This window comes from Phyllobates terribilis, unplaced genomic scaffold, assembly GCF_046119375.1.
Source record: "Phyllobates terribilis strain yellow unplaced genomic scaffold, ASM4611937v1 Scaffold_2__4_contigs__length_985480577, whole genome shotgun sequence".
NCBI classification, from domain to species: domain Eukaryota; kingdom Metazoa; phylum Chordata; class Amphibia; order Anura; family Dendrobatidae; genus Phyllobates; species Phyllobates terribilis.
Window position 1 is genome coordinate 116,633,134 of NW_027362762.1, and position 13,547 is coordinate 116,646,680.

The window sequence follows — 13,547 nt, forward strand, 5'->3', positions numbered from 1 at the left end:
TACCTTCAATTAGAAATGTAGTATAGTTCTTCTGATAAGCTATGTCACTTACCCCGTGTGCAGGGCATTGCAGTAGCTGAGGTATCCATGATGATGACCACTCGTATAGTGACAAGTTAGTTGTTAGTGATAACCACAGATGCCTATTTTACTGCGATGACCTGTACATGGGGTAAGTGACATAGCTTATAAGAAAAACTATACTACATTTCTAATTGGAAGTATTTGCTAATATTTTTATTAATATTACACCTACTACATTTTGGGATTGGATCTTGGAGATGGGAACACCCCTTTAACTTTAAGGATAGTGTTTCGTCATTACAACAGGTAGGGGTCGGAGGTTTCTAGCATCTTATGATTAAACCTAATATTTTTTTTGCCTTCTTGCTATAGATACACCGGCTCTGTTTCCTGATATCAAGGATAAAGAAACCCCCACCTCCATTGAAGAACTGCATTTAGAAAGCTCTATTCCTCACACGGACTCGGGCATTGGAGAAGAGCACATTAGCAGCATCTTGAATGGAACTGATCTAGACAGTAGCACAAGCCCAGACATCATGGGTGAACTACTGTCCACGTTGTCATCCGATGTGAAGAAGTCGCAGGAGAGTTTAACAGACAGTCCTAGTGATATGCTAAAGCCAGCTCCCTCCATATCTAGCATCAGCCAAAGCAAGGGAATCAACGTAAAAGAAATTCTAAAAAGTCTAGTGGCTGCTCCATTCGAGATGGCGGAGACCGGGCCTGACCCGGTACCTTATCCAGACCCTGCACTCAAAAGGGAAGCTCAGGTCATTCTTCCCATGCAGTTCCATTCGTTTGACAGGTATGACTTCATATTAACTTTTACTGTCTGTCTTCATGTCATCCCCTTAGTGTATATTCCCAGCATATATCTCTGTGTAATTTACATGAGTTTTATGTTGGTTTTGTATATACACATCTGGTCAGACAGACTGGTGTAGTTAATGCCCAGTTTTCCTGATAATTGCAGTTTATTATTTCACGGTGATCAAAGACTGATGTGATTTTTCTACATCGGAATGATCCCGTCATTGGCTAAACAGTGCAAATGTAAGGTCTCCTGCTGAAATCAGGCAGCACCTTATTATTTTTTTTATCCATATGGTTGTGTAATGAGAAGATACTAAACGAAGAATCAGGTGTGAAAATGCAAACTTAGGCCTCATTCAGACTTCTAACATTTTTTTTTGTGAAAAAAAATGCTCATTTTCATCAGTGCACTGGATTTAATTTCCATTCAGTTCTGGTCCATGGGTCAGTTTTTACTCTGTGTAGCATCCATGTTTCAAAACAAACAAAAAAAAACAAGATGTATATACGTGCTACCTGTTTTATTTCATAGACCAATTGACTCTTACAGGCAAGCTTGATGCATGACACTGTGGGATCTGTGCCCTCATCTCCATTTTTTCCAGTTCTCTCCCGCTTCCTCTCTTTTTCCATCACCCTCTCCTTCTCCCTCACCCTCTCCTTCTCCCTCACCCTCTCCTTCTCCCTCACCCTCTCCTACTCCCTCACCCTCTCCTACTCCCTCACCCTCTCCTACTCCCTCACCCTCTCCTTCTCCCTCTCCTTCTCCTTCTCCCTCACCCTCTCCTTCTTCTCCCTCACCCTCTCCTTCTCCCTCTCCTTCTCCCTCTCCTTCTCCCTCTCCTTCTCCCTCACCCTCTCCTTCTCCCTCACCCTCTCCTTCTCCCTCACCCTCTTCTTCTCCCTCACCCTCTTCTTCTCCCTCACCCTCTTCTTCTCCCTCACCCTCTCCTTCTCCCTCACCCTCTCCTTCTCCCTCACCCTCTCCTTCTCCCTCACCCTCTCCTTCTCCCTCACCCTCTCCTTCTCCCTCACCCTCTCCTTCTCCCTCACCCTCTCCTTCTCCCTCACCCTCTCCTTCTCCTTCTCCTTCTCCCTCTCCCTCTCCCTCTCCCTCTCCCTCTCCCTCTCCCTCTCCCTCTCCCTCTCCCTCTCCCTCACCCTCACCCTCACCCTCACCCTCACCCTCACCCTCACCCTCTTCCTCTCCCAGACTTCCCCGGAACTCCGAAAATTGCAATGGACTCCGGGAGAAAGCAGTGTTCGGAGTTTACCACCGTACTCTTAACTGTCCAGTACGAATCCCGAACTTTAAAGTTCGGGTTAGCTCATCTCTAGTGGTGAATTCTTACCTAGACCAGCATTTCATACCTAACCTTTTTTAAGAGGCAGAATAAATTTGTTGCATTTTTGCCTGTCTGTGCCCCGGCTGAGCAAATCTGCCAAGTTATTGCCTGATGTAGGTTTGTACTATCAATTACACCAGGTTCTGCTGCAAACCACGCCACCTCCATTAGGCCCATCTGCTTTCATAAAATTTAGTAAAAGTGGCATTAAAACATAAAGTTGCACTTTTTGTCACAAAACACCATTTTCCGTGATATCACTAAGTGGCATGGAGTACAGAAGTCCAGCACTTTTAGGGTGTTAGCTAGGTGCACCACCAGTAGAAGCCAAACCACTCTTTGGAACCCCAATTGATCTTATTAGAGCTCAGTAGGGTCTGTTGGGTGCCCCTAATATCAATCAAGCTAGAGATTTGGCAGAGCGCTGCAACTTCCAGTTATAAATGAAAATTCCTGCACGGATATGATCGAAGTTTTACAGGACCAGTTTTTTTTTTTTTTGTAGAAATTTTTATAATTTTAACTAAACCTTTTGTTTTTCAACATTGATGTTTTGCCATGATTATAGAAATTGTGATGAAAAAAATTACAATTAAAAAAGACCTTTTTATAGTGGTTGTCCTAATCTTTTCTGTCAATTTTTAAAGCGCTTTTGCTCTAGACGGTTGGACTAACTGATTAGCTGTTTTTGTTATCTTTTCCTATTATGTATTGCGTTATAGTTAAGGTGTTTTCTTACATTTAATTTTTGTAAAATACATACTATAAATTCACTTCACCTTTAATGCAATTATAAATTCACAAAATTGTGACTTGCACAAGACTTATGTAAAAAATGGCTAATGTCTGAAGGTGAAGGTACAATTACCACGTATTGTCATTACTATTATGTATCTCCTTTTACCTCGGTATTTGATGTCCCCCCCATGAGATCGTGTACTGGATAGTAAACAGCCATTTACCATCCTTTATATGTCTAAGCCCAGAGTCTTAGTCAGAAGAGGTGGAATAAACCGTGTAGAAAAGGCATCATGCTCTTGTTAGGCCCATCATTGTTCACAAGCGAGGGACTCTGTGAAATGACAAGATGGAGATACAAAGTCGGCTAATACGCTCCCACAAAAGGCGCCTCAGTGTATGTAATGTATGCAGCAGCTCAAGAACTATCGAATGTAAATGATGAGGTGATATTGATGAAAGGAGGGGATTGAGGTCTCGGGGGGCACTGATGACGGATTGAACAGAAGCGGCCTTGCTGCACTCGTAACTGAGGCCTGTCGTCTTCACCGCTCACAGCCATAATGGGAGGTGGCAGTCTGAAATGAGTTGCCACGGCAAAGAGTATTATTTTTGAAATGCTTTCACACAAATCACTAGGCCCCGCATACAACTTAGTTTCATGCTTTAATGTCATCAGGAGGCACAAATTGGTGTGTCTAATTGTTTGCCACCTGCCAGCAAAATGAGCTGCCAGCCTGCCAGACGGGTGTGATTGTGTGTCAGCCATTCAGTGGATTGAGAGTGACAACATCAAAAATTATCCTTCAAACTCTGAGACCTTTTTGCTGCAGATTTTCAGGCGGTCGTTCTTCACTACTGCTTGTGGACTACGAGGTTTTTTTTTTTAATTAAGTACCAATATATCTGTTCCTGCTCTGCTGCCTCATGTGAGGGAGTACCTACATTTACATGATATGCTAAGTCCCTACAGAGGGACCACATCAGTAGGACAAAATAGTCCGCTCTGTCCTTGTGTATATATTCACTTTTTCAAATAAAACATGTAATCTACAGAGGAACAAATATATTTTACCACACATACTTGTGTGTGTGTGTGTATGTATATATATATATAATATACATACATACATACAGTTAGGTCCATATATATTTGGACAGAGACAACATTTTTCTAATTTTGGTTCTAGACATTACCACAATGAATTTTAAACAAAACAATTCAGATGCAGTTGAAGTTCAGACTTTCAGCTTTCATTTGAGGGTATCCACTTTAAAATTGGATGAAGGGTTTAGGAGTTTCAGCTCCTTAACATGTGCCACCCTGTTTTTAAAGGGACCAAAAGTAATTGGACAGATTAAATAATTGTAAATAAAATGTTAATTTCTAGTACTTGGTTGAAAACCCTTTGTTGGCAATGACTGCCTGAAGTCTTGAACTCATGGACATCACCAGACGCTGTGTTTCCTCCTTTTTGATGCTCTGCCAGGCCTTCACTGCGGTGGTTTTCAGTTGCTGTTTGTTTGTGGGCCTTTCTGTCTGAAGTTTAGTCTTTAACAAGTGAAATGCATGCTCAATTGGGTTGAGATCAGGTGACTGACGTGGCCATTCAAGAATATTCCACTTCTTTGCTTTAATAAACTCCTGGGTTGCTTTGGCTTTATGTTTTGGGTCATTGTCCATCTGTAGTATGAAACGACGACCAATCAGTTTGGCTGCATTTGGCTGGATCTGAGCACACAGTATGGCTCTGAATACATCAGAATTCATCCGGCTGCTTCTGTCCTGTGTCACATCATCAATAAACACTAGTGACCCAGTGCCACTGGCAGCCATGCATGCCCAAGCCATCACACTGCCTCCGCCGTGTTTTACTGATGGTGTGGTATGCTTTGGATCATGAGCTGTACCACTCCTTCGCCATACTTTTCTCTTTCAATCGTTCTGGTAGAGGTTGATCTTAGTTTCATCTGTCCAAAGAATGTTCTTCCAGAACTGTGCTGGCTTTTTTAAATGTTTTTTTTAGCAAAGTCCAGTCTAGCCTTTTTCTTCTTGATGCTTAGGAGTGGCTTGCACCGTGCAGTGAACCCTCTGTATTTACTCTCATGCAGTCTTCTCTTTATGGTAGATTTGGATATTGATACGCCTACCTCCTGGAGAGTGTTGTTCACTTGGTTGGCTGTTGTGAAGGGGTTTCTCTTCACCATGGAGATTATTCTGCGATCATCCACCACTGTTGTCTTCCGTGGGCGCCCAGGTCTTTTTGCATTGATGAGTTCACCAGTGCTTTCTTTCTTTCTCAGGATGTACCAAACTGTAGATTTTGCCACTCCTAATATTGTAGCAATTTCTCGGATGGGTTTTTTCTGTTTTTGCAGCTTAAGGATGGCTTGTTTCACCTGCATGGAGAGCTCCTTTGACCGCATGTTTACTTCACAGCAAAACCTTCCAAATGCAAGCACCACACCTCAAATCAACTCCAGGCCTTTTATCTGCTTAATTGAGAATGACATTACAAAGGGATTGCTCACACCTGTCCATGAAATAGCCTTGGAGTCAATTGTCCAATTACTTTTGGTCCCTTTAAAAACAGGGTGGCACATGTTAAGGAGCTGAAACTCCTAAACCCTTCACCCAATTTTAATGTGGATACCCTCAAATGAAAGCTGAAAGTCTGAACTTCAACTGCATCTAAATTGTTTTGTTTAAAATTCATTGTGGTAATGTCTAGAACCAAAATTAGAAAAATGTTGTCTCTGTCCAAATATATATGGACCTAACTGTATATGTGTATATATATATATATATATATATATATATATATATATATATATATATCCAGTACAGACCAAAAGTTTGGACACACCTTGTCATTTAAAGATTTTTCTGTATTTTCATGACAATGAAAATTGTACATTCACACTGAAGGCATCAAAACCATGAATTAACACATGTGGAATTATATACTTAACAAAAAAGTGTGAAACAACTGAAAATATGTCTTATATTCTAGGTTCTTCAAAGTAGCCACCTTTTGCTTTGATGACTGCTTTGCACACTCTTGGCATTCTCTTGATGAGCTTCAAGAGAGATATATACATATTATATGTATAACATAATATAATATATTATTTGTTTTTTTTTCCACAATTGTATTAAAAACAGCAGCCGATAAACACAACGAAACTGGCACCTGTGGATACACTTTAAGGGCAGGCGACTGTATGTTCTTCATCCGAGAAAATCGCTTCAATGCAAATCACACTCTGGTCTGACTTTGATAAGCGTTTGATCGGATTCTCTCGGAGGTGGAGAGAAAAATAAAATTCTCCATTCAGTGCGGTCCGATGTTTTCCACGGACATAAACATAAATGGATGAGTGCGATCCTATTATCGGAGGCTAATTGCGCATGTTGTGATTTTCTTTTCCTCGGACAGAGGAAAAAATCGGACATTCACTGGCTGCCTCATTGAATAACATTGGTCCATATGTGATCCGATGTTTTAACAGATCTCACTCGGACCCAGTATACGGTCTTCTGCACGAGCCCTTAGAGGTATATTCATGTGTGGTGGATGCCATTCAGTTTTCCATCCAGAAAACTCACCAGCTTATCGCAGTAGCAAAGTGGAAATTTTACCAAATCTCATCCACACCTTACAGAAAAAAATCCGCAGTGTATAATTTTGCTAAAGGTGTAATAAGCTGGAAATCCTCATACAAATTTGTGAGAAATTTCCATGTAAAACATTTGGAACTTAATGCCGATTTGCTGCACATCTGCTGCAATATCCACGGGGAAATTTGTATTCTGATAAGGCCCAGAGGGTGTTTTGGGGGTGTGTGTTTTTTTTCTTCTTTTTTTAATGGGGGGACATTTTCACACTTTGCCTGCATTTTTAGGGGCAAAAATACAGCTTTAGGTGTGGCACTTTCATAATTTAACTTCTCTGTTTGTGAAAAATGCCACAAAAAGACGTTGGCAAGGTAAGAAAAGAGTGACAAAAAGTAAAATAGGTAAAGTGCTGACAGGTTCTCTCCTGAATATTAGTCCCTATATTTGGTGAACAAGGCCTATATTATAAACCATGGAGTCCTGTGCCTGGTACACGGTGTCAGATATGGTACGTGTGGTCACCTGTATTTTCTCTGTGCTTTGCCCTCACAGAAGTGTCGTCGTACCCGTGAAGAAGCCCCCACCAGGCAGTTTAGCGGTGAACACAGTGGGTGCGGCCAGCGGTGGTAGTCTCACCCCCAGCACAACACCAAATATATTCGCTGCTACTGGAGCAACACCCAAAAGTATGATCAATACAACAGGTATTTGTTCCTTCATTTCATCTCCCATCAATAATGTGGTGTTGGTGCTGTACGTCCTGTACCCTGAGGCACTGTTGTGTGCTTGAATGTGAATGTGTTTTGCTCACATGGTGTGTAGACTCCAGTATTAGTGTAGTATTGGGTATATTGGCATATGGTTTATTAATATACCACATGTGCAATGAAGCCCAAAAATTGGGCCTCAGATTGTGTGTGCAACTTATCTGCAGAGACCAATTGGAGCCTTTGTTTTATATTTCCTTTGCTGTTTGAAAGCTTGACTCTGATTGGTCACTTTTGTTCTGAGATGTCACTAGGGTCCTGTCTGTGGCTTCTTCTGTGTCGTTCTGTGAAGTCTTATGTCCTGTGCTGCTGCGTGCTGCTCATATACTCCATGTGTCCTACATTGTCCTGTACCACTATACGACGCCATATGACATGTGCTGCTGTGTTCTGCTGTATAATATGATATGCTTTCGTGTGCCGTGCACCTCCTTTCTGCTCCAGTGCCCACTGGTAACGAATAACCATAGACTGTTCTAAAACACCCTTCACACTTCTCCCGAAACAGCCCATATCCCTCCATATGAGCTAGAGAGGTAGCTATCAGAGGTGCAGAGGAGCTGTGGTATGATCAGACCATGTTCCTGTATGGTCAGACACAGCCATTACACAGTACACAGCAGGGACACATTTATAAGATTATCTCAGCACAGGAATATTTTATTTAATCCCATCCAATTGTGGAGTTTATTTTTATTCCAAGATCTGTTGATTAAAATATATTTTTCTTCGTGGCACAACCCCTTCAACCCAAGATCTCAAAAGTCTGAATCAGTCCTTGATCAGCTAATAGGGTTCTTGATCACAGACTGATATATGAGCTACAGTGTAAGGCCATCAGACCGCTATAATTTTGGGAGCAGAAAATCAGAGACCTGATCTAGTGATTGTAGTCACTATTTTGATAGTAAGGCAATCACCTCTGGTTTCTGGCCATATCTGTCCTCCGCTATTGCAACCCCTTAGTATAAACTAGATTTTGCTTAGAAAGTGCTGCACATAATAATAGCACCCTCTACCCTACCATTCTGAAATGTAATTTGGTGTTCCTCAGAGCTGATGCTATCACCTCCGGTTATGATATGGTCCCTTCATGAACCTTCTCAGTGCTCTGCTGCCAGGTGATAATAAAATGTAATGTCTGTATATTTCACATGTTGAGCTTTTGTCTGTGGAATAGGTGCGGTGGATTCAACCTCGTCATCCTCATCTTCATCGTCCAGTTTTGTAAATGGTGCTACCAGCAAAAACCTTCCAGCAGTGCAGACTGTGGCTCCCATGCCGGAGGACTCTGCTGAAAACATGAGGTAATGATCATAGATTTGTATGTTTGTACACATGTATATTCTGAGAATAACGTCAGCTGGTTACCAATGTCCGAGCCGCTTTACAGTTATATGTCAACGGAAACGAGGTCTAAAAATACAGGAAAGGAAATCTGCAGCGCTCATGAATTTCCGTGTATTTTTTATTTGTTGTTTTCCAGCTTTTATAGACTAGTACCACATTGCCGTATGCTTGTTTACATCTGTGTTGACTACCAATAACAGCTTGTAGTATAATTAAAATTAAATTGGTAAGTGTGTTCCCCCTTCATTTACAATGCAATGACATATGTGGGGATAGAATAATTAATCATTTACATGTTCCCATACCGTTTCTACAGATTGCCCTCTGTTAATCAAGAATCACCAATTTAGTCATGCATATAATACATGTGCACTCGTATCCAGGTCTCATATAAGTCCCTATACTGTCCCACCTCTAACATCATAGTCATATTCTAGTGGGCAGCGGACTGTATAAAGCAGATAGCAGTGGCAAATGATAGTATGTATAATCCATTTGTTGTGCCTACATCTAGTTTACATACACACAGAGAGAAAGATATCTATATATACATATAATAGGTATGTATATGTGTGTAAATATATGTATATATAGATATCTTTCTCTCTGTGTGTATGTAAAATATATATATTATATAATGTACGTCTATATAGCTAGTGTGGTAGATCGGCTCACTCGGCTGAACATAGAGGTAGACACTGAAACACTGTCTCTTTAATTCTTTTGTTGTGGTTTATTAAGAGCACTGCATAAACCACAGCAATTTTATCAAAACAAATACGGCCTTTCCGGCCTAACAGGAAAACAAAAACATAATGTATGGCACAATCCTTGTTGCTACGGCAATCTGCTCGCTACAGTAACAAACAACCCAAGGTCCAGCTTTCCTTCACATGACAATACAGCTACCTCTCCAGAGCTTGTGCCTCCAGGCCCACCCCCCCACATACTGCTCTAGAAAGCTGAGTACTTATCCTTTGGACTTCTCCCACTCTATAGCTGTTCAATCATCCTAACACTAAACAAGGCTGATTAACCCCTCTCACTAGTTTGTGTGCTGGATCATTTTTCCTAGGTTTATATTACTGAAGCTAACAAACTCAGTGCTACATATCTCCCCTCCAGTACTTTGCCAGTGACTTTGTCACAATAGATACAGTGAAGGAAATAATTATTTGATCCCTTGCTGTTTTTGTACGTTTGCCCACTGACAAAGACATGAACAGTCTATAATTTAAAGGGTAGTTAATTTTAACATTGAGAGATAGAATATCCAAAAAGAAATCAAGAAAATCACATTGTATAAATTAGATAAATTTCTTATATTATGTAATATATTCACTTTTTAGTTCGAGCAAGGGATTAGGAATCACAGCTCCTTAATATGTAGCTGCCTCTTTTTTAAAGGGACCAAAATTAATTGGGCAATTACCTCAAAAGCTCTTTAATAGGTAAAAAGTCTGGAGCTGATTCCAGGTGTGGCTTTTGCATTAGGAAGCTGTTGCTGTGATCCCACAGGCCACTTTAGACTTTGCCCAAAAAAAAACATTTAAAGAAGCCAGCCCAGTTCTGGAAAAGCATTTTTTTAACAGATTAAACTAAGATCAACCTGTACCAGAATGATAAGAAAGAGAAAGTATGGAGAAGGCTTGGAACGTCTCATGATCCAAAGCACAGCACATCCTCTGTAACACATGGTGTAGGCAGTGTGATGGCATGGGCATGCTTGGCTTCCAATGGCGCTGGGTCACTAGTGTTTCTTGATGATGTGACTGAAGACAGAAGCAGCTGGATGAATTCTGAAGTGTATAGGGCTATAGTTACTGCTCAGATTCAACCAAATGCAGCAAAGTTGATTGGACGGCGCTTCACATTACAGATGGACAATAACTCAAAACAATACTGCAAAGCAACCAAAGACTTTTTTGAGGCAAAGAAGTGGAATATTCTGCAATAGTTGAGTCAATGACCAGATCTCAACCCCATCGAGCAGCATTTCACATGCTTAAGACAAAATTTAAGGCAGAAAGACCCACAAACAAGCAACAACTGAAGTCGGCTGCTTTAAAGGCTGCAAGGCATCACAAAGGAGGAAATCCAGTGTTTGGTGACATCCATGGTTTCCAGACTTCAGGCAGTCATTGCCAGCAAAGGATTCTGTACAATGTATCAATCATAAACATTTTATTTATGGTAAAGTTGATTTGTCTAATTACGTTTGAGCCCCTAAAATGAGGAGGCTTTGCAGAAAAATGGTTGAAATTCCTAAACGTTTCCCAAGATATTTTTGTTCAATTCCTTTAATTAAACCTTAAAGTCTACACTTCAATTACATCTCAATTGTTTCATTTTAAATAAAGAATAGCTGCGTGCAGAGCCCAAATCACCTAGCGGTCACTGTCCAAATATTTTTGGACCTAACAATAGATAGATAGATAGATATCTAGAGATAGAGACATAGATAGTGATATATTAATATATATTTGTACATACATACGCACACACCTACATAGACAGATGTGTATGCATGCATATATATATATAGATACACAGAAATATATATATATATAATATATTTACAGTACAGACCAAAAGTTTGGACACACCTTCTCATTTAAAATTTTTCTGTATTTTCATGACTATGAAAATTGTACATTCACACTGAAGGCATCAAAACTATGAATTAACACATGTGGAATTATATACTTAACAAAAAAGTGTGAAACAACTGAAAATATGTCTTATATTCTAGGTTCTTCAAAGTAGCCACCTTTTGCTTTGATGACTGCTTTGCACACTCTTGGCATTCTCTTGATGAGCTTCAAGAGGTAGTCACCGGAAATGGTTTTCACTTCACAGGTGTGCCCTGTCAGGTTTAATAAGTGGGATTTCTTGCCTTATAAATGGGGTTGGGACCATCAGTTGTGTTGTGCAGAAGTCAGGTGGATACACAGCTGATAGTCCTACTGAATAGACTGTTAGAATTTGTATTATGGCAAGAGAAAAGCAGCTAAGTAAAGAAAAACGAGTGGCCATCATTACTTTAAGAAATGGTCAGTCAGTGCGAAAAATTAGGCAAACTTTGAAAGTGTCCCCAAGTGCAGTTGCAAAAACCATCAAGCGCTACAAAGAAACTGGCTCACATGAGGACCGCCCCAGGAAAGGAAGACCAAGAGTCACCTCTGCTTCTGAGGATAAGTTTATCCGAGTCACCAGCCTCAGAAATCGCAGGTTAACAGCAGCTCAGATTAGAGACCAGGTCAATGCCACACAGAGTTCTAGCAGCAGACACATCTCTTCAACAACTGTTGAGAGGAGACTTTGTGCAGCAGGCCTTCATGGTAAAATAGCTGCTAGGAAACCACTGCTAAGGACAGGCAACAAGCAGAAGAGACTTGTTTGGGCTGAAGAACATAAGGAATGGACATTAGACCAGTGGAAATCTGTGCTTTGGTCTGATGAGTCCAAATTTGAGATCTTTGGTTCCAACCACCGTGTCTTTGTGCGACGCAGAAAAGGTGAACGGATGGACTCTACATGCCTGGTTCCCACCGTGAAGCATGGAGGAGGAGGTGTGATGGTGTGGGGGTGCTTTGCTGGTGACACTATTGGGGATTTACTCAAAATTGAAGGCATACTGAACCAGCATGGCTACCACAGCATCTTGCAGCGGCATGCTATTCCATCCGGTTTGCCTTTAGTTGGACCATCATTTATTTTTCAACAGGACAATGACCCCAAACACACCTCCAGGCTGTGTAAGGGCTATTTGACCAAGGAGAGTGATGGGGTGCTACGCCAGATGACCTGACCTCCACAGTCACCAGACCTGAACCCAATCGAGATGGTTTGGGGTGAGCTGGACCGCAGAGTGAAGGCAAAAGGGCCAACAAGTGCTAAGCATCTCTGGGAACTCCTTCAAGATTGTTGGAAGACCATTTCCGGTGACTACCTCTTGAAGCTCATCAAGAGAATGCCAAGAGTGTGCAAAGCAGTCATCAAAGCAAAAGGTGGCTACTTTGAAGAACCTAGAATATAAGACATATTTTCAGTTGTTTCACACTTTTTTGTTAAGAACATAATTCCACATGTGTTACTTCATAGTTTTGATGCATTCGGTGTGAATGTACAATTTTCATAGTCATGAAAATACAGAAACTTCTTTAAGCGTTTCATGGCAAATAGCCAACAGGGTCGCAAGAAGCGTGTTGGCCAAAAAAGGCGCAAAATAACTGCCCATGAACTGAGGAAAATCAAGCGTGAAGCTGCCAAGATGCCATTCGTCACTAGTTTTGCCATATTTCAGAGCTGTAACATTACTGGAGTATCAAAAAGCACAAGGTGTGCGATACTCAGGGACATGGCCAAGGTAAGGAAGGCTGAAAAATAATGTTGAGCGATACCTTCCGATATCAGGAAATATCGGATCGGATTGGATCGGGCCGATACCCAAAAAGTATCGGATATCGCCGATTCCGATACCGGAAACCAATGCAAGTCAATGGGACACAAATATCGGAATGAAAATAAACCTTTTCTTTCCTTGTAGGTTAATTCTACATGAAGGAAAACAACTAACAATAATGTAGAATATATTGGGGGAGGTGGTTGCCCAAATCGATGGGAACAGTGCTCACAGTGAAACATGAAAAGCCGGCAATTCAGCAGCGGCATACACCGGTACCCGACAATTTAGAACAGAATATAGGGCGAAGCCCCACATCAATTTTTTTTATATTTGTGTCCAGCCAGGTACAGCAGGCAGGAACGGCGGGCTGCCCCCAACCACCAGCTGCCTATTTGTACCTGGTTGGACACAACAATATAGGGAAGCCCTTTTTTTCTTTATTATTTCATGAATTTCATGAAATAATAAAAAAAAAAAAA

At 41.1% G+C, this 13,547-nt stretch overlaps 1 protein-coding gene across 6 annotated transcripts in view; it reads left to right on the top strand.

Annotated features, from left to right (window-relative positions):
- The window catches only part of NBEA (neurobeachin), a 786,732-nt gene that overhangs the window by 356,203 nt on the left and 416,982 nt on the right, over positions 1–13,547 (top strand). For 5 of the 6 annotated variants that reach the window (XM_073662535.1, XM_073662540.1, XM_073662536.1 and 2 more), the window contains 3 exons: positions 397–832; positions 7,096–7,247; positions 8,491–8,617. In XM_073662535.1, the coding sequence (XP_073518636.1) occupies positions 397–832; positions 7,096–7,247; positions 8,491–8,617 (715 nt within the window). The remainder of the gene's footprint in view (positions 1–396; positions 833–7,095; positions 7,248–8,490; positions 8,618–13,547) is intronic. The other variant, XM_073662538.1, reaches the window with a different exon arrangement.